Below are 22,186 nucleotides of genomic sequence, written 5' to 3' on the forward strand. Positions count from 1 at the left end.
ATAAACTTTATCGCAAATTTTACAAGGAATCTTATAGACACATCCATCAACATTTTGGGGGGAATTCTTTATCAAAAGTTTTTTTACTGTATCAAGATTTTTGAATACAACTTTAATATTAAAAGTCTTAAGAAGAGAAGGCATATCAACCAAGTTTTCATGGTAAGGGAGAACCAACATATTTTTAGTTGAATAAGGCTGGTTGCCCCTTTTTGGATTATAAAAAGTGTTTCTAGCAACTTTAAAAGATTTATCAATTACATTTCTTGGGTATTTTAAATCATTACCTATTTCATAAATTTTGGATATTTCCTCATCTATGAACTCAGGACTACAAATTCGTAAAGCTCTCAAAAACATTGATGAGAAAACAGACAGTTTGACTCTATCTTGATGCGAGGAATAATAGTGGACATAGGAACAGTTATTTGTAGGTTTTCTGTAAATTTTAAATGGTCGACAGGAATATAATTGAATCTTGTTTCATAAAAAGCAGTTTTGAAAATAATATGAATATTTTCTTTGGTTTATATAAATTAGATCCATTTATAATTAATAGAATTTGGGAAGAATTTAATAATACACTGGACAAATAATTTTTAAATTTTCTTGGGTAGAATAGCTTGGGGGTGAGTTGTGCAAAGGGCCTATCCAAGTTGGCTCGCCGCGCGTCACGTGTTTAACCGTTGTGGGATCTGATAGTGAGGTGCTGGCCGGACCCCTTATATAGCTTCCTTGGATGCTTCACTTTCATAGTTCCTTGATAATGTGAGTAGTCACGAAAGCGCTTGGAATTTCTCTATTCTTTCAGAGTGGTTGTTTTGCATGTATATATATATATATATATATATATATATATATATATATATATATATATATATATATATATATATATATATATATATATATATATGCAAAACAATTGCTGACAGGAGATCTTAACAATGCAAGACAAGCCACAGGGGGTGGAAATCTTGAGCTAAAGATTTCCACCCCCTGTGGCTTGTCTTGCTCCCACACACACACACACACACACACACACACACACACACACACACACACACACACACACACACACACACACACATATACATATATATATATATATATATATATATATATATATATATATATATATATATATATATATATATACATATATATATATATATACATATATATATATATATATATATATATATATATATATATATATATATATATATATATACATATATATATATACATATATATATATATATATATATATATATATATATATATATATATATATATATATATATATATATATATATATATATTCACAGAGCACACCTCTAAATGTAGGGAAAGGAAGGCGGGGTAGGGGTCGTCCTCGAAAAGGTTGGAAGGAAGGGGTAAGGGAGGTTTTGTGGGCAAGGGGCTTGGACTTCCAGCAAGCGTGCGTGAGCGTATTCGATAGGGGTGAATGGAGACGAATGGTATTTGGGACCTGACGAGCTGTTGGAGTGTGAGCAGGGTAATATTTAGCGAAGGGATTCAGGGAAACCGGTTATTTTTATAAAGCCGGACTCGAGTCCTGGAAAGGGGAAGTACAATGCCTGCACTCTAAAGGAGGGGTTTGGGATATTGGCAGTTTGGAGGGATATATTGTGTATCTTTATACGTATATGTTTCTAAACTGTTGTGTTCTGAGCACCTCTGCAAAAACAGTGATAATGTGTGAGTGTGGTGAAAGAGTTGAATGATGATGAAAGTATTTCCTTTTTGGGGATTTTCTTTCTTTTTGGGTCACCCTGCCTCGGTGGGAGACGGCCGACTTGTTAATATATGTGTGTGTGTGGTGTGTGTGTGTGTGTGTGTGTGTGTATTTTGTGCGTGTGTGTGTATGACTCTGGAATTTCCTTGTTATTACAAGCTCACTCATGAAGGCATTATCCGAGATAATCCCATAATACGAGCAAAAGAAAAACACGTAATCAAACACTAGAACATATTAAACAACGTTTGCGTCCTGAGACCTTGATCACTTCTAACATACAGAGGTTAACAAGACAGTATATATAGGTGGAGAGTGAGGTGTGAGTGACACATAGTGACCTGAAGAATGACATACTGGGATGAAGTCAGGGAGACAATGAGGTCATATGATTCCTGTGTTGCTTGGTAGGTGCTGAATTACCTGGCTGAGTATCATGTACCATTATATTTTAGACATTTTATAGTTCCCAATGTGTTCTAGTTTTTGCTTACGTGTTTTTTTCTCTAAATCAATATGTCGGTATCTATTACCAAGGTTTTTACCACGAACAAGAGAGTTGACAGTCTTCATACACCGTGCAGACACGCAGACTTGTATGGTGTCTTATCCTAACATTCACCCGAGGTTGTTAAAATCATTCTGTGGCTCATTCTGCACCAGAGTTTTTTCTTCCGGAGAGATGAGAGGGTTTTCAACACACACGCTGATGTACTTTCACTCTTTCTTCTCCTCTGGCGAACACATGAACAACACCTGACACAAGAATGTCAACTTGCCTGAAAAAAGGAAAATACAAAATAACTTACCTGAAAAAAAATACAAAATATTTTTTACTCGAATCTGCTGCTACAATTAGGGAAAAAAATAAGGCTACCAAATCCTATTAATTTATTTCATATTACCATAATATTTTATTTAAGTTAATCATTTTTAAAATTGCGTGCTCGTGAGTGTAATTACCCATTTCCAAATACATATTTCTATTAATCTAATTGCAAATGCCTGTTTGTATTGATCATTTTGTGAATTAGAAGCGTAGCTCAACTCCTAGTCTAAGTCCACAAAATATTATGGGAACGATTTTCAGGTGAAATTTCGAATTTTGAAAAGGTGAGGAGATCTTTCACTGCCATATACTTTCAGTCAAACGTCTTAATTACCGAGAACTTATAAAAATCTCATCCAGTGTATTTCTTAAAGTGTATGTAAGAAGGCACATCATTATCTCCGCTTATAATATTTTGATGTGACTGGTCCCAAACTGTTCAGCTTTGTCATTAGATGTTGTATAGCACTTATGTTAATAAACGCTATACATTTGTAAATAAACGTTTTCTACAATCAGTTTTACACAGCTTCCCAGCAGCTTTAAGTGTGTGCTCTTGTTGGTAATTCCATGATGGGTTCTTTACTTATCTGCTTGCTCGTAGCCCCTCGTGAACTTAAAGATGGCTCGTAGCCCCTCGTTAACTTAAAGATGGCTCGTAGCCCCTCGTGAACTTAAAGATGGCTCGTAGCCCCTCGTTAACTTAAAGATGGCTCGTAGCCCTTCGTGAACTTAAAGATGGCTCGTAGCTCCTCGTTAACTTAAAGATGGCTCGTAGCCCCTCGTGAACTTAAAGATGGCTCGTAGCCCCTCGTTAACTTAAAGATGGCTCGTAGCCCCTCGTGAGCTTAAAGATGGCTCGTAGCCCCTCGTGAACTTAAAGATGGCTCGTAGCCCCTCGTGAACTTAAAGATGGCTCGTAGCCCCTCGTGAACCTAAAGATGGCTCGTAGCCCCTCTGAACTTAAAGATGGCTCGTAGCCCCTCGTGAACCTAAAGATGGCTCGTAGCCCCTCGTGAACTTAAAGATGGCTCGTAGCCCCTCGTAAACCTAAAGATGGCTCGTAGCCCCTCGTGAACTTAAAGATGGCTCGTAGCCCCTCGTTAACTTAAAGATGGCTCGTAGCCCCTCGTGAGCTTAAAGATGGCTCGTAGCCCCTCGTGAACTTAAAGATGGCTCGTAGCCCCTCGTGAACTTAAAGATGGCTCGTAGCCCCTCGTGAACCTAAAGATGGCTCGTAGCCCCTCGTGAATTTAAAGATGGCTCGTAGCCCCTCGTAAACCTAAAGATGGCTCGTAGCCCCTCGTGAACTTAAAGATGGTTACAATAAACTCTCTCCTCCTACTGTCTCCTAACAATAGCAATGGTGTCTTTTTTTTTCTTCACAGCTCAAATTAGTGCTACTATTTCCACGTCTACTACTACTACTACTTCTACTACTACTACTACTACTACTACTACTTCTACTACTACTACTACTACTACTACTACTACTACTACTACTACTACTACTACTACTACTACTACTACTACTACTACCACTTTTTTCTTCACCCCCTTCACGTAATGTCTTCTGGCCTTCTCTACTTTCCTCGCTTCAGTTGTAACTTGACAATGGTCCAGGACAGGTTTTTTTTTATATAAACATATTCCTTAAGTCTGAAATATTATTTGTTACATATCCGAATCTTCTGTTTTGTTTATATGTTAGTTTTTCTTAAATGTGGAATATTTACCACATCTATGTACATCAGCTTGGCTTTAAAGGTCCCCAGTCTGGGTTTAACATATCCAAACAGCGTCTAAAATACTTCAGCTTAGGCATAATATACTCCAGCTTGGTTCTTATATACCTCAGCTTGTGTCTAATATATATCAGCTTGGGTCTAGCATATTCAACTTGTCTAGCAAAATCCAGCTTGGTTTACTATACTGAAGCTTATGTGGTGAAGAGAAAGCTGAGATCAGGTGACATCACGAGTGTTTATATGATTAAAACAAGTGTTGTGTGTGTGTGTGTGTGTGTGTGTCTGTGTCTGTGTGTGTGTGTGTGTCTGTGTGTGTGTGTGTGTGTGTGTGTGTGTGTGTGTGTGTGTGTGTGTGTGTGTGTGTGTGTGTGTGTGTGTGTGTGTGTGTCTGTCTGTCTGTCTGTCTGTCTGTGTGTGTACTCACCTAGTTGTACTCACCTAGTTGAGGTTGCAGGGCCGAGTCCAAGCTCCTGGCCCCGCCTCTTCACTGGTCGCTACTAGGTCACTCTCCCTGAACCGTGAGCTTTATCATACCTCTGCTTAAAGCTATGTATGGATCCTGCCTCCACTACATCGCTTCCCAAACCATTCCACTTCCTGACTACTCTGTGGCTGAAGAAATACTTCCTAACATCCCTGTGATTCATCTGCGTCTTCAACTTCCAACTGTGTCCCCTTGTTGCTGTGTCCCATCTCTGGAACATCCTGTCTTTGTCCACCTTGTCAATTCCTCTTCAGTATTTTGTATGTCGTTATCATGTCCCCCGTATCTCTCCTGTCCTCCAGTGTCGTCACGTTGATTTCCCTTAACCTCTCCTCGTAGGACATACCTCTTAGCTCTGGGACTAGCCTTGTTGCAAACCTTTGCACTTTCTCTAGTTTCTTCACGTGCTTGGCTAGGTGTGGGTTCCAAACTGGTGCCGCATACTCCAATATGGGCCTAACGTACACGGTGTACAGGGTCCTGAATGATTCCTTATTAAGATGTCGGAATGATGTTCTGAGGTTTGCTAGGCGCCCGTATGCTGCAGCAGTTATTTGGTTGATCTGCGCTTCAGGAGATGTGCCTGGTGTTATACTCACCCCAAGATCTTTTTCCTTGAGTGAGGTTTGTAGTCTCTGGCCCCCTAGACTGTACTCCGTCTGCGGTCTTCTTTGCCCTTCCCCAATCTTCATGACTTTGCACTTGGTGGGATTGAACTCCAGGAGCCAATTGCTGGACCAGGTCTGCAGCCTGTCCAGATCCCTTTGTAGTTCTGCCTGGTTTTCGATCGAATGAATTCTTCTCATCAACTTCACGTCATCTGCAAACAGGGACACCTCGGAGTCTATTCCTTCCGTCATGTCGTTCACAAATACCAGAAACAGCACTGGTCCTAGGACTGACCCCTGTGGGACCCCGCTGGTCACAGGTACCCACTCTGACACCTCGCTGCTGTCTTCCTGACAAGTATTCCCTGATCCATTGTAGTGCCTTCCCTGTTATCCCTGTTTGGTCCTCCAGTTTTTGCACTAATCTCTTGTGTGGAACTGTGTCAAACGCCTTCTTGCAGTTCAAGAAAATGTAATCCACCCACCCCTCTCTCTCTCTTGTCTTACTGCTGTCACCATGTCATAGAACTCCAGTAGGTTTGTGACACAGGATTTCCCGTCCCTGAAACCATGTTGGCTCCTGTTGATGAGATCATTCCTTTCTAGGTGTTCCACCACTCTTCTCCTGATAATCTTCTCCATGACTTTGCATACCATACATGTCAGTGACACTGGTCTGTAGTTTAGTGCTTCATGTCTGTCTCCTTTTTTAAAGATTGGGACTACATTTGCTGTCTTCCATGCCTCAGGCAATCTCCCTGTTTCGATAGATGTATTGAATATTGTTGTTAGGGGTTCACATAGCACCTCTGCTCCCTCTCTCAGGACCCATGGAGAGATGTTATCCGGCCCCATTGCCTTTGAGGTATCTAGCGCATTCAGAAGCCTCTTCACTTCTTCCTCGGTTGTGTGTACTGTGTCCAGCACTTGGTGGTGTGCCCCACCTCTCCGTCTTTCTGGAGCCCCTTCTGTCTATTCTGTGAACACTTCTTTGAATCTCTTGTTGAGTTCCTCACATACTTCACGGTCATTTCTTGTTGTCTCCCCTTCATTCCTTAGCCTGATTACCTGGTCCTTGACTGTTGTTTTCCTCCTGATGTGGCTGTATAATAGTTTCGGGTCAGATTTGGCTTTCGCTGTTATGTCGTTTTCATATTGTCGTTGGGCCTCCCTTCTTATCTGTGCATATTCGTTTCTGGCTCTATGACTGCTCTCCTTATTCTCCTGGGTCCTTTGCCTTCTATATTTCTTCCATTCCCTAGCACACTTGGTTTTTGCCTCCCTGCACCTTTAGGTGAACCATGGGCTCATCCTGGGTTGTTCATTATTCCTGTTACCCTTGGATACAAACCTCTCCTCAGCCTCCTTGCACTTTGTTGCTACATATTCCATCATCTCATTAACTGGCTTCCCTGCCAGTTCTCTGTCCCACTGAACCCCGATCAGGAAGTTCCTCATTCCCGTGTAGTCCCCTTTCTTGTAGTTTGGCTTCATTCGTCCTGGCCTTCCTGCTTCCCCCTCCACTTGTAGCTCTGTGTATTCGAATCTTAAAACCACATGATCGCTGGCCCCAAGGGGTCTTTCATATGTGATGTCCTCAATATCTTCACTACTCAAGGTGAATACTAAGTCCAGTCTTGCTGGTTCATCCTCTCCTCTCTCTCTTGTAGTGTCCCTTACGTGTTGGTACATTAAGTTTTCCAGTACCACCTCCATCATCTTAGCCCTCCATGTATCTTGGCCCCCATGTGGCTCCAAGTTCTCCCAATCGATCTCCTTGTGGTTAAAGTCACCCATGATCAGGAGCTTTGCCCTGCATGCATGAGCTCTTCTGGCCACTGCAGCCAGTGTGTCAACCATCACTCTATTGCTCTCGTCACTCTTGCCTTGGCCTCCTGCTGTTCTGTGGTGGGTTATACATCACTGCAATTACCACCTTGGGACCTCCAGAGTGAAGTGTTCCCGCTATGTAATCATTTTCTTCTCCATTGTCTCCTCCAGCTCATCAAAATTCCATTGGTTTTTGATCAGCAGTGCCACTCCTCCACCCTCCCTGTTCCCTCTGTCTTTCCTCAGGATCTGGTATCCCATTGGAAAGATGGCATTTGTTATCATACCTGTAAGCTTGGTTTCTGTGAGAGCTATGATGTCCAGTGATGCCTCTTTGATTCTTTCGTGCCACTCCTCCCACTTATTTGTTATTCCATCAGCGTTTGTGTACCATACCTTCAGTTTCCTTTCCAACACTGTGGTTTGGGGAGCCTGTGAGGGTGGGAGACCTGGTAGCATACTGTGGGATTTATATCTGGGTGTTGGGTGGAAGCTGTGGGTATGGATTGTAGTTTGTGTTGGGATGGTGTGAATGGGTGTGGGGTTCTGAGGATAGTTGTGTGTGTGCTTGCCCTTGCTGCTCTGTTCTGCTCTGACTGACCTCTGCTGGTTCCATCCTTGTCTCCTTTCCTAGCTCCTTTCGCTTTTTTTGTCCTCTCCCTCAGCTGCTGTCGTTCTGTTTGTGTTCTGTCTCTGTCTAGGAACACCCTCTTGTACTTTTCCAAGTATTTCAACTGTGGTTTCTCTTGGAGGATCCTGTTCAGCACTGTTTCTGTCCTGAGAATCAGCTTGATCGGTCGTTTCCTCCCCTTAAAGTATTCCCCTATTCTCTGAAAATTTACAATCTCGTTCATGTCTTCTTCACCTATTTCCGTGATGATTTTCTCAATCTTCTTTCTTTCTTCCTGCCGTCTTTCAGTGTGTGTCCTTCCTTCTCTCTCTCCTGAAGCCCATGGATAAACACTGATTTTGCCCTTTCCTCCTCTCATTGCCTCTCCCTCTGTGACTCTGGATCCTATCTGTATGTGGTCACTTTCTCCCTTGATTTTTCCAGTGACTCTTGGTAGCATGGTTGTGCCTCTGCATTCGACCTATCACCCTCTCTATCTGCACCCAGCTGCGCTCCTCTTTCACTCCTTGGCCCTTCTTGGCAGGCTGATATGACCTTAGCATAATTCATATCTCCTACCTTTCTGTTCAGCCTCTCAGCTTCATATGCTGTGTCTTCTCTGGTCACTGCCCCTGTAACTTGCTTCACCCTGTTTACCTCAACTTCTAGGACCCTTATCCTGGCTACTGCAGTTTCAACTTGTGCCTCCCAATTCTTCGTCTCCTTCTCCAACCTCTTTTCCAATTTCACAGAGAGCTCTTTCTCCATTTTTTCAGAAAGCTCTCCTAATTTTCTCTCCCACTCTTGTTCCATCCTTTTCCACTGCTCTTCCATCCAGTCCTCCCTACCAGAACCATTCTCATCTGATCCCTGCTTCCTGCGAGTCCCCACCATTCTTTTTTTTTTGTGTGTGTGTGTTGCTCGGTGAAGATAAAAAAAAAACCATAAACACTCAAAACTTACCTATGATTTTGGAAAGTAATCTTGGCTTGGTCCGGTGAATGCAGATGTAATAGACCAGGAGGCCAGAAATCATGGTAACTAGAGCGACGGCTATCTCCACAGGTCTCCTGACAATGGGGAACACCGCCAGGAATACGTTCACCATCAAGTACATGATTGGGAATCCCAGCCAAACCTGTACAAACAACATTTTTTAGCTGGACGTATTATACTGTCAGCTGGAGGGACAAATGCTTCACTAAGGAGTTCTATGACTTTTCCACGAGTTAAGGCACATTTTCTTGATAAATTAGACATATACAACACTTGGGTATCTATTGTGGAAACATTTCGCCTCAATAAAGATAACCAAGTGTTGCATATCTGTCTAATTTATCAACATGTTGGTTCACTGAAGCATTTATCTGAACGTTGAATTTGCCGGTTAATAAGAATTGGAATTATCATTGTCTGTATGACCTACTGCGGCTTAATGCTTCTTCGCGAATATAAAAATAATAATTAATAACTCTAAAATTAATGGTTGTTGTTGCAATGACTTGTGAAATCCTAATGACATGATTGTCAACAAGTCAACTTGTAGATCAACATCGTACTAGCTTTAGGACTTGTCTGCCATTGGTTCGACTCTTCTGTTCGGAGAGTTGTTGCAGTGTCTGTGTCTGAAGCGTGAGTAAAACAGTCACACAGCCAACTATGTAAATCATTGTAAAATACTGACTTTATTAGGAAGAAGGATTGTTGTATGTATGTGAACCTACCTTGAAGGGTCTCGGTCTGTCTGGTTCTTTGTACCTGAGCCACAGTAGACCCAGGACGGCGGTGAGACTAATGAGGTTGTTGGAGAAGGAGGTGTAGGCCAGGAGGCCTCCGACGTTGTCAGCCATGAGAGCCACTAGTGGAATGACAGCCTGCAAACAATGCAAAGCATTTCCAGTGATCTGCACTATATAGAAACAGTGCGAACTGCTACAGTTAACTGCTACAGAGATAAGTAAAAATGGCTGCCAGTGAGGGGTTGATTGTTTCATATCACTGATTGTAAGCAAACGCAAATTCTCAACATAGCGCAGGTCTACTGGCAAAGCGGGTATATAATATTCTTGTCTTGTGTGAATGGATTTTTCAGTCTCATTCTGTAACCCTTTCATTCTTTCTTCCTCTCATTCTCTCTGCTTCTCTTAGTCTTTATCTTTCATTTATCTCAGAATGATTTTGACGAAATTATTGCATACACAAATTTTCGCTTGTCTTATATGGCAAGATGAGCGTTGCTATTTAAGCCAAGATCGCAAGTTCTGCCTATTCGGCACGACATATATATATATATATATATATATATATATATATATATATATATATATATATATATATATATATATATATATATATACAAACACACACACATACACACACACACACACACACACACACACACACACACACACACACACACACACACACACACACACACAAGCACACACACGAGAGCATCACTTAGTCACATTTTCATCAGTAAACGTAACTCACTGAAAACATGACTGCGGTGACAGGTGTGGCATTGTCGTCAAGGAGTGCCAGGAACTTGGGAAAGTGGCCCTCACGCGCTCCGGCATACACTGTGCGGGACTGAATCATGAGGCTACCGTTGGTGTTGCCAGCGGTGGAGCAGGCCACGAAGAAGGCTATGATCCAGGCCAGCACTCCCAGCATCCTGTTACCGAACGTCTGAAATCCAACGAGAAACTGATGATGCTGCTGCTGTTGCTACGAGGATACTACTGATGTTTGGATCTGGATGTGTTATGTATAATGGAAGGTCACTGTAGGGGAACTAGATAGCGTATACACAACTTATCTCCCAAACTGGAAATAGAAAACTGATTATCCGTCTTTGGACCATTAAGGTCGTGATCATGACAAGAAGGAACCAAAACATTACGTGGTTTTCAATTTGTGGGTTATGAAAATACTTTACTAATACGAAGCGCTCACGAGCTCTCCTCTGAGGTGCTCACGAGCTCTCCTCTAAGGTGCTCATGGGCTCGCATCAGGTTTGAGTGCAACGATGTAATTTCCTAGCTTGACTGAAAGTCTCGATCGCATTATTATTATCATTCTTTTATGAACTGCTAAACCCGTGTTGGTCAGTTCGAACAAGGAATGGTGAGGCTGGATCCTAAGAGTTCCAGCACTCTTGGATAGTATATATACCATAACACTGGTGGGCAGAGCGTATATACCACAGCCACAACACTGGTGGACACAGCATATATATACTACAGCCACAGCACTGGTGGACAGCATATATACACTACTCACTACAGCCACAACACTGGTGGACACAGCATATATATACTCACTACAGCCACAGCACTGGTGGACACAGCATACATATACTCACTACAGCCACAGCACTGGTGGACACAGCATATATATACTCACTACAGCCACAGCACTGGAGTACACAGCTTATATATACTCACCACAGCCACAACACTGGAGTACACAGCATATATATACACTCACCACAGCCACAACACTGGAGTACACAGCATATATATACTCACCACAGCCACAACACTGGAGTACACAGCATATATATACTCACCACAGCCACAACACTGGTGGACACAGCATATATATACTCACCACATCCACAATACTGGAGTACACAGCATATATATGCTCACTACAGCCACAACACTGGAAGAAACAGCATATATATACTCATCACAGCCACAACACTGGAGTACACAGCATATATATGCTCACCACAGCCACAGCACTGGAGTACACAGCATATATGTACTCACCACAGCCACAGCACTGGAGTTCACAGCATATATATACTCACTACAGCCACTACACTGGAGTACACAGCATATATATACTCACTACAGCCACAACACTGGAGGACACAGCATATATATACTCACCACAGCCACAACACTGGAGGACACAGCATATATATATACTCACCACAGCCACAACACTGGTGGACACAGCATATATATACTCACCACAGCCACAACACTGGAGTACACAGCATATATATACTCACCACAGCCACAACACTGGAGTACACAGCATATATATACTCACCACAGCCACAGCACTGGAAGACACAGCATATATATACTCACCACAGCCACAGCACTGGAAGAGAGGATCTCAGCAGGAGTCAAGACAGCATAGTAAGCAACATTGGTGAGTGTGTATATCACTGTCACTATTCCCATTGAGATAGCGATGGCTCGCGGCATAGTCCTGCAACAAGATGCAATTTACTCTGTTGCATATTCCTGAATGTCTGTGGTATATTGTGTTTGAGTATTGCTTGTTAGCTATTGTATGCAAAGGTGTGTGTGTGTAAGTATTGTGTTACGGGGATACTGTGTGTGTGTGTGTGTGTGTGTGTGTGTGTGTGTGTGTGTGTGTGTGTGTGTGTGTGTGTGTGTGTGTGTGTGTGTGTGTGTGTGTGTGTGTAGGTTATGTGTATTGATGTGTTGTGTGGATGTAATTTATTTAGGATTGTATGTGGACGTACTGTGTCTGAACACATTGTTTATTCTTAAGTCGAGAAACGTAATAAGTCACATTCATAAGTCACAGTGTTAGACCTTTAAGAATTATTATTAATTAATTCTTTCGCAAGTGACTGTATATAAGATTAGTGTCAAAAAAAAAACTTTCGAAGAGAACCTCGTTAAAAAAATATACTAATCTTGTTCCAATATAAAATAAAAGTAATTGTCTCTGTATTTTAATAAACAACGTAAGAGTAACACTCCTAATACCTGCTGCCTCCTTTTCACCTAGCGATAGACACATAAAACGTTGATTTCCGTACGTACGTGTCTGTCGATTTCAGTTCCTCGGCGACGAAGTTGAGACTGTACCTGGAGGTAAAGAAAAAATTGGATTTAGAAGTATAAACGTGGATTTACAGGTACGAAACGTGTGTTTAGAGGTACGAAGCGTGGGCTGAGAGGACGAAACGTGGGATTAGAGGTACGAAACGGGTTTAGAGGTATGAAACGTAGATTTAGAGGTACAAAACATGGGTTTAATAGTACAAAACGTAGGTTTAGAAGTCCCAAACGTAGGTTTAGAAGTTCCAAACATGAGTTTAGATGTACGAAACGTGAATTTAGAGGTACAAAAGGTAGGTTTAGAAGTACAAAACTTAAGTTTAGAGGTACAAGACGGGAGTTCAGAGACACCATCCAGCCTTCAATGACAGGAAAATCTGTTTTAACAAGGACAGAGAAGCAGCACCATTGAGTCACATTTGTCTTGCTATTAGTGGTATTTCTTGAGTTGGTTTATTGGCTTCCAAGCCTATCGTCTACATGAGGCTTCATAAATCCATACACCACCAGTCAAGAATATTGTAATCCCTAAGATACGAATTAAATTATACTCTGTGTATATACAATGAGAAATATATATCTTTAACCGTGTACGTATATCTACGTCAACTATATTTTTTTCATATTTTATTATCGTGGTTAAAAAGGACATGCGACGTAGCTCAATGATACTGTTCTTATATCTGTCAATAGTGGTTTTCTACATCCTCACGTCACTATATCACCCGTCACGATAGTACAGTCATCATCCACCAGTCATCATGGAAAAACAGACACAACTGCAGTACAATGCGATTCTTTATTGACTAGGTTTCGCCCACAAAACAGATCATTTAGGTATTTTATACCATATACTTCCACCTGTCTTCCTCATCCACTCACCATCCATTGTAGGCGAAAAGTGTTGAGTAGAAGGCGGTGGCGAATGAGGCAACATCCCACATAGTTCCTTTCATTGGATCCACATAGTACTCAACATGGCCCCGGGCCAGATGTTGGACCCCAGCTATGATGATGATGAACAGGGCCACCACCTTGTGGGGTACAATAATATGATGTAAGATTATTATATGTGTTGTTGAAACGTTTCGCCCTACGCAGGAGGCTTCATCAGTCAGATACAGAGAAGGATGTATTGTAGATAGCAGATATCCAACCGTTGCACAGGTGTCTTAAGCGTCTTAGTACCATGGCTGACACAGTTATCAATAAAATAGCAATTTGGAGAGGAGACTTTTGGAATGACGTTTCGATCAGTCACGGACCAGTCGTGACTTGAACAAAAAATTATCGATCCAAAACGTAGTTCAGAGTTAAAGTTATGTCAATTTTAGTTATAACATTTTTAAATTTGCATTAAGGGTAGCCTATCATCGCTAAACTGAATTTTGATAAAAAAATATACTTAACTGAAAATTTTACGCAAACCTACGCAATATTAAATTTTCTACAACTTTAGTTAACTGTGTCCCTGGATGAGAGAATCTCCGGATGGGGGGGGGGGTCCTTATAAAGGTCAAATAAGTTGAAGATTAATGACCAAGTTCGGGGTTTATTTTGGAAGAGGAGGGGAAATTAAAGAGTGTAAATACTGACCTTGGTAAGAGCCAGTGTGTCCTGCACTCGCGACCCAAGCTTGACGCCGATGCAGTTAATGTATGCAATTAGACCTGAGGAAAAACAGGAAGGAGAAATTTGTTAAGTGGACACGAAAAAGCTGAAAACGAAGACGACGACGACGCAGAGCAACATCAATAACAATAACAACACCAAAAAGTAAAATATAAACGGAGGAACACTGCAGGTCTGCTGGCTCATAGTAGGCAGGTTCTTCTCTAACCCAAACTTACTAACAGAAATATTTGCCAAAACCGTTTTCAATTCTACCCAAGGAATAAGCTTTGATAACCCTATTAACTCATAAGAAAGAGTTGAAGCACCTGGTCCATCACTAGGGTACTGAAGGAGCTGAAGCACCTGGTCCATCACCAGGGTACTGAAGGAGCTGAAGCACCTGGTCCATCACTAGGATACTAAAGGAGTTGAAGCACCTGGTCCATTACCAGGGTACTGAAGGAGTTGAAGCACCTGGTCCATCACCAGGGTACTGAAGGAGCCGAAGTACCTGGTCCATCACCAGGGTACTGAAGAAGTTGAAGCACCTGGTCCATCACCAAGTTACTGAAGGAGTTGAAGCACCTGGTCCATCACCAGGGTACTGAAGGAGTTGAAGCACCTGGTCCATTGCCAGGGTACTATTGCCCACACTGTCCACAACCCATATAATAAACATACACGTGTCGTCCCACACTCACCCACCCACTGCTCCCACCAATACCCATCTCACCAGACCTGATCTTACAATTCAGTGACCCCATACATAACCTGTTCTTGCAGTTTATAAAAAAAAAAGTAGACCAAGAAGAACAAAAAGAAACCGTTGAAGAGAAGACGATCAACAACAATACTTATCGGATTATTAACCTGGAGGGTTACTAGCCCAGAATAACAAAAGAAGAGCAGTGGCTTGGTTTCATTGGGTATCGTTTGGTTCATTCCAGGACTCCCATTCCACAGGCGCGATCCGCGGGATTTCGCTCTTTCCCTTGAATGCCTTATTAATAATAATAATAATAATAATAATAATAATAATAATAATAATAATAATAATAATAATAATAATAATAATAATAATAAGGGCGAATCACTCGCTACAACACTCACAGAGCAAGGCAGCTGCCAGCAGTCTGACAGCGTAGTAGGGAGGCGAGGAGCAGTCTGGAATAAACACCTGAAGGAGGTAGTTGGCGAAGGTGATGGCGACAATAGCGCGGGCGAAGGGCTTGGCGATGAAAAAGTTGGTCCAGATCACCAGGAAGGCAGGCAGGGGACCGAACGCTTCCAGGATGTACGTGTAGTTTCCTCCGCTTTTGGGAATAGTCGTCCCTGATCAAATAGATTTTTTTTAGTTATTTTTCATTAACACATCGGCTCTCTCCCACCCAGGCAGGGTGACTCGTAAAAGAAGAAACACTTTCATCATCATTCGTCCCATGACTGTCTTGCCAGAGGCGCGCCTACAATACAGTTCAAAAGCTGCAACATGTCTCCGCCCCTCCTTCAGAGCACAGGAAGATTATTCTTATTATTATTGTTATATTGGTATCCCTTCACGAAAGAACTCGAACTAATGGATTCAAACTGGATATGTTTACATTTAGAAAGGATATAGGAAAGTATTGGTTTGGAAATATGGTAGTTGATAAGTAGAACAGTTTGCCTAGTAGGGTTACTGATGCTAAAACCTTGGGTAGCTTCAAATATGAGTGAGAGGGGTTGGATTTAAGCGGGAATTGCATGTAAGTTAACAGGGTTATCAAAGCTTACTTACTCCTTGGGTAGCAAAGGGGTTGAACAAATATTTTTCTTAGTGGGTTTGACCTTGAGAAGAACCTGCTGCCTAATATGGGCTAGTAGGCCTGATGGAGTGTTCCTCCACTTTTATGTTCTTATGAAAGGCAACCAAGAGAGGGTAACGTCAATTTCTTAAATCAAGAGTCCTTTACCAGTAGCATCAAGGAACCCTCTTTAAAGGGAATCAAATCCAGAACATGGAACTATTGTTGTATTGCAAAATCGACTCAGTTAGATGTTGTTCATGATTTAACCGGAGGATACCTACTTGAACACAGCACTGTGAAGGAATGAAGAACGAATATGTTAATGTTGGTAGAATTATTACTGCTGTAAGTTTAAGGCCTATTGACAACACAAGGACTAGTCCTTCAAGGATGCTCTAGACACTAAGAAATTTAAGGCCTACTGACACTACAAGGGTCAAGGTAGTATTCCTTCAAGGATACTCTGAACACTAAGAAATTTAAGGCCTACTGATACAACAAGGGTCATCAAGGTAGTATTCCTTCAAGGATACTCTGAACACTGAGAAAGAGGATTTAAGTACTTAAACCTCATTGTATATAACTTGAGAGATATACATGTGTATACAATATACTGTTGTACAAAAAGTTATTATAACACCTATACATTATGTATGGGTCATTATGGCTGCTATCCCCGTAATTCACTTTTATGAAATATTTATGAATCCCTAAAATAGTGATTAAAGTTACCTCTGAATGGGAAAAATTCATGCCTGTTTAGGTCAAAAAAATCCATGGAACTGTCTTAGCTCAGTCTGGAAGTTACAATCAACACTCAATTCTCGAACGTTTATACTTCACAATCTTTCAACTAGAGTCGGTCGTGCGATATTACTCAAGATACAAAGTCAATAAAGTGGATTTAAGAATTAGTTTACTGTTCACACATTATCTGAGAATAATAAAATTGACTCACCAAGCTCGGCGTAACAGAGAGCTCCCACCGTGGTCACGAGTCCTGTGGCCACCCACACCACCAGTGCCATGCCAACACTGCCTGTGTACTGCACCACCGTCGTGGGCGACACGAAGATGCCAGACCCGATCATGTTGCCCACGATCAAGCCCACACCATTCCTCAGCCCGAGCACCCTCTTCAACTGCACGACGGTGTCCGGGCGCTGACCAGATGCTGTCTTGCTATCTGAAGCTTCACCTGCTGCCCACTCGGCTGATTTGATACCATCCATCTCGGCTCCATTGTTATGACCTGCGGATGATTTCTTCACTGAATTTCCCAAGGAGGCCATCGTTAGAGGAAGTGTCTCTGAGGATGCGTATTTAATTCCTTCCTTCTCTGGCATCGCCTTTCCGGAATTATTGGCGCCCTTAATATTATCTCTTGATTTCGTGGCACCCCTGGTATTTTCTCTGGAGTTTGTGGCGACCGTAGTTATTTCTGCCAAGAATCTGGAACCAAAGACATACTGAACACATTTTCTTGTAAAAATAATCAAGTATATTTATAATGTGAACGTTAAACGTCAGTTTACTTTATAATTAAAAACTTAGTTTAATATTTCTGAAAATTTATAATCGCTACATTAATATATATGGTATTAGTTTGGTATAACAATGGTCAATCAACTTCTCGAATATCAAGACCGCAATTTACCTTGGCAATAACATCAATAATACATTAATCTCTAAAATGAAGATGAGCTCTCAGATGAGTCAGGTGGACGGTAGGAAGCACTGAAAAAATATGACATGAACTAGGCTAGGAAGTTGTGGAAGCAAACACCTTAAGTGGGATTATCATGAAGCCCCATTCGTGGGTTCAAAAGTGTGCATTACAAAAGCTCCATACGCGAGCTCCAGATTTGGTATAGTACCTATGGAACCCACGGTGCATACATACATCACTACGCTGGTATATCTGAGGTAAAGCAACGGGACCAGGGGCATTTTTTTTTTTTTTTTGCTGAGCTACGCACTCCTATTTAACACTTTTCCTGAATATGATCATAAAAATGGTAAATATAGCAAGCTGTGGAAATAAAGTCCATATTGTACACACGCAGGGACAGTAAGCACACAGCGTTACAATGGGTAAGTTGAAGCTGTTATACTCAGTGGAACCTGAGTTTCATGCACCACCAACCTCACCGCCAGAACTGACCTGACTAGGCTCGCCTTCAACTAGAACTGGGGTGATCAGCCGCTTCATCAACATAAATACATACCCCTTGCCAGCGAACGCTTTCCACGAAAATTTCCATCTCGCTAATGAAATAACACGAGCCATATTCTTCACACGAAATGAGGCATTCGTGCCTGTGTACACGTCCCTCTAACTGCCCGTGTCCCTGCCTGTCTATTAATTAAATTAATCGATATATAATATATTTAGGAAAAGTATGTTCGCTGCAACTTATAAAGTCGAGGAACCATATATGGATGAAGATAATACTAATTAAAACCAAGGAAACACGTTCTTGGTTCATCATCTTGTGGCAGGATATTGACTGACCGGGACTTTCCAAAACACAAAGGTATCTTGATGCTGCTAAGGGGCTGCTGATCCAAGGATTTCGAGCTACCTTCCCATTTTTTCCTTGATTTGAACTTGATTGTCTCCTAGTCCACGGGCATATAAATAACAAAATTGGGGATATTTTTCGTAGAAAAGGATAATTTACCATAAATTTTAATGAAACTTCCTCTCTAAATCACATTTCCATGGGATTTTTTTTTTAGCAAAATCCTGATATTTACATGCAATTTAAAATCTTGTTATTTTGCGATACCGAGGCTTGAACAACTCAAAATTATCCCGCAAGTTAGAAGAGGAAACTAAACGATATTTCGGTCTGTTCTTGATCATTTATTAAGCTGCTAATGTGTGGAGAGTGCTCCAGGACGAACTGAAACGTCGTCTGGTTTCCGTTTCTAATTTGTGGGCAAATTGTGGTGGTGTTACAATCTACTCTGAGGAAACAGCGTTGTTACAGTTTACTCAACCTTAGAAAATACTGCTGTTACAACCTACTCATACTTAGAAAACACTGGTATTACAACCTTCTCATACTTGGAACACACTGGTGTTACAATCTACTCACAATTAGAAAACACTGCTGTTACAGCCTACTCATACTAAGTGTGAGTAGGTTGTAACACAGGTGTTACAACCTACTCACACTTAGAAAACATTGGTGTTACAACCTACTCACACTTAGAAAACACTGGTGTTACAACCTACTCACAATTAGAAAACATTGGTGTTACAACCTACTCACGCAGAAAACACTGGTGTTACAACCTACTCACACTTAGAAAACATTGGTGTTACAACTCACACTTAGAAAACACTGGTGTTACAACCTACTCACACTTAGAAAACACTGGTGATACAACCTACTCACACTCAGTAAACACTGGTGTCACAATATACTCCCACAGCACTCAGAATTATCCTGTGGAAAATTGCATTTATCTGAATGTAACTCATAATGTACATACCAGTAAATAACAAAGATAATTATTATTTATCAAAGTTACATAGACAAGTAGGAATTTGGGACACCTAGGTCGCAAAAATGTCCCCCTTCGATACCTACAACTCTCATATCCACAAGTTGCTCTAGACCTATTAATTACAAATGAAATATGTATCACCAGGAATTCTGGTAAATATATAAGTTTGTGGACCGTATATTAAAATTAATAAATGATTATATATACACACATTTACATAACAGAAGGAGAATATATTTTAATATCACTCACCAATTTGACTGGAGTTTAATGTGTATTATGCTCAGAAAACCTCACTCTGACCAAATTTATGAAAATAATACTGGCCAGAATTATAACACAAATCTAGATAGCTTATCTGAGGTTCCTGGAGCTGTCTTGTCCAGTTGGATGTGCAGTCCTGCATAACTTGATATATCAAGTTATGCAGGAATGCACATCCAACAATTTCGGCTCCTATTTGAGAGGTGTCAGCCCAATTTTAACCGCTAGAGCACGAAAATTCTTCCGATTATTCACTAACGCTTGTGTTGTCTCGTTCAAACATGGCGAGTCTTTTCTGCGCAGGCGCAGAATTTCCCATTTTTGTAACATAATTTTTTATTAAATACAGTATGGCCATCTATCTACATATAACTACTGTATTTCTGGAAAATATATACAGTATTTTCCACACATCCCACATAACACTGGCTGCGACTTCTTTATTCCAAAGACATTTAAACAAGAGTCCTCTATAGCGCTCATTTACTTTTACTTTCCTAGGCTATTTTTCCTCACAGTGCTTCGCTAGCCAGTCCTCTTGAACCAAATGAAAACAAATTCTCATTCTTTCAAGGATTCTCGTTCTAAAAAATTATGGACATATATTTAGATGTACTCCCGTTAACTCTTTTAGGGCCTTTGCATTCAGATGCGGCTGAAGGAAAAATAATTACCATGGGCCTTTCGTGTATCCATATGTTCATGCGCTACCGTCCGCAGGATGGACATGGGGTGCACGATAAACTAGCCACTACTGTCCAAAGGATGGACATGAGGTGCACAAATTCTGGTATGGAAATTGCCAAGTATGAAATAAACCACGGTACAGGTGGGGTCTGAACTCGCGGCAAGTGAGTCGTAAAACTAGAAGCCAGCACGTGAGCCTGGTAATAAGTACGACTTTGCCTGTGTCTGTAGGATATCGTGGACCCCAAAGATACATAAGGCACTGTTTATAAGGCTCAGAAGTGTCCGTTGCAGTGGCGCTGGGTTATAACAAGGGTTGGTATTTTTGTACAGAGCTGCATGTTGTGTCTGCTTTATGTCTCTGCCTCAGAAAAAAAAAAAGCTGAATCTTGTAACAGTAACCTGTTTACCCTCAAGTGTTAATCATCGAGGTCACTAAGTCACAGATTCCCCAGAGATTGATCTGTCTCTCTACTCTCTACCTCTTAACTCCTTTCTCTCTCTCTCTCTCTCTCTCTCTCTCTCTCTCTTTCTCTACACAAGAGTTTTTCCAGGGTTAGCTTAAGAGATCCTACCTTTAAATGAAATATACAGATAGGGAACAGGGTGAAGTTGGAGACAGATGGGACCCAGAGATTTCATTTGGTCAACTGACTTTATTTCATCTATGGTATTATACTGTACGAATAAGTTCTAGAATCTAGTCATTTTAGGAATAAATGATCTTAGAAGATTACAGCAAGAATGTAGTTGCTGTTTCCTGCCTGTCTTGTAGTACAGAAGCTGTCTTTTCGCTGTCTGCGAAGTTGAGCTAAGTGTAGTATCTCTCTCTCTCTCTCTCTCTCTCTCTCTCTCTCTCTCTCTCTCTCTCTCTCTCTCTCTCTCTCTCTCTCTCTCCCTCTCATCAAATCATTGAACACATACCAGTAAGTAATCAGTAAGGGACTGAGTGGAATACCAATAAATGTGCTGTGAAAGCTGTTGTGTGGAATGAGACAGTAAGGTGGTGGCTGCAGATACAACCATGTCACAGAAATTTCGGCTCTAAATTCTTCCTATTAGAACCCTCGTGGTTGAAGGTTACAGTATTGAACGGTGCCAGTTCACATTCATTCCGCTGTTTATCCACTGACAATATTTTATTCAAATAAAGTTAATGTGTATATCTCGACCCCAAACTACAGGGGACTGACCTGGGGGAAACAAGGACTTATAAGCCCACCGAACTACCAACATTGCTAATGGAGACCAGCTTCGTTATTACTGCAGTATTATATACATAAGAACATTAAAAAAACAGGAGCACTGTAGCAGGCCTATTAGCCCATGCTGAGCAGGTCCAACTCACTTCCACCCCCAGTGGTAAAACTAAGCGCCAACTGGGGGGTCACCGCCATTATGCAAGCGCTTCAGCAGAAGCAGATCTATTAAGACAAATAGGCCATTAAATAAACAACCAATTAGCGCCATACGTCAACATTGTGAAGCCACAGACTACACCAGAGGTGAAATAATATAATCATAACTAAGCTATAAACCAATAAGGGTCATACGGTCATACAGCGCTGCACCAGAGGTGAGCTCATTCAGTATGTTGGGCAGTCGGTGG

The 22,186-nt window shown here is 41.4% G+C and overlaps 1 protein-coding gene across 4 annotated transcripts; it reads right to left on the minus strand.

The window, feature by feature from the left end:
* Window positions 1–1,314: 1,314 nt before the first annotated feature.
* On the minus strand, window positions 1,315–18,286 carry LOC128687372 (Y+L amino acid transporter 2). Of its 4 annotated transcripts, none has more exons than XM_070093412.1 (11): window positions 18,272–18,286; window positions 17,066–17,559; window positions 15,431–15,652; window positions 14,303–14,376; window positions 13,589–13,740; window positions 12,689–12,733; window positions 11,978–12,101; window positions 10,362–10,559; window positions 9,593–9,742; window positions 8,832–9,006; window positions 1,315–2,538 (listed from the first exon to the last, which is right to left on the minus strand). In XM_070093412.1, exons 2-11 carry the CDS (start codon window positions 17,451–17,453, stop codon window positions 2,477–2,479), a joined length of 1,590 nt encoding a protein of 529 aa, XP_069949513.1. In that variant the 5' UTR covers window positions 17,454–17,559; window positions 18,272–18,286; the 3' UTR covers window positions 1,315–2,476. The 4 variants fall into 4 exon arrangements, with proteins under 4 accessions (XP_069949513.1, XP_069949579.1, XP_069949650.1 ...); XM_070093478.1 differs by lacking the exon at window positions 18,272–18,286 and adding an exon at window positions 18,170–18,268; XM_070093549.1 differs by lacking the exon at window positions 18,272–18,286 and adding an exon at window positions 18,254–18,261.
* Window positions 18,287–22,186: the final 3,900 nt, after the last annotated feature.

The sequence above is a fragment of the Cherax quadricarinatus genome, chromosome 1, assembly GCF_038502225.1.
Source record: "Cherax quadricarinatus isolate ZL_2023a chromosome 1, ASM3850222v1, whole genome shotgun sequence".
Lineage (NCBI taxonomy): Eukaryota > Metazoa > Arthropoda > Malacostraca > Decapoda > Parastacidae > Cherax > Cherax quadricarinatus.

Excerpts from the sequence above, each read along its gene's own strand:
- LOC128687372 (XM_070093327.1), bottom strand. Across the intron at positions 9,007-9,592 it reads ACAGACCGAGACCCTTCAAG|GTTTGGCTGGGATTCCCAAT; the intron begins GTAGGTTCACAT and ends TTGTTTGTACAG. Across the intron at positions 2,539-8,831 it reads ATTACTTTCCAAAATCATAG|GCAAGTTGACATTCTTGTGT; the intron begins GTAAGTTTTGAG and ends TCCTTTTTTCAG.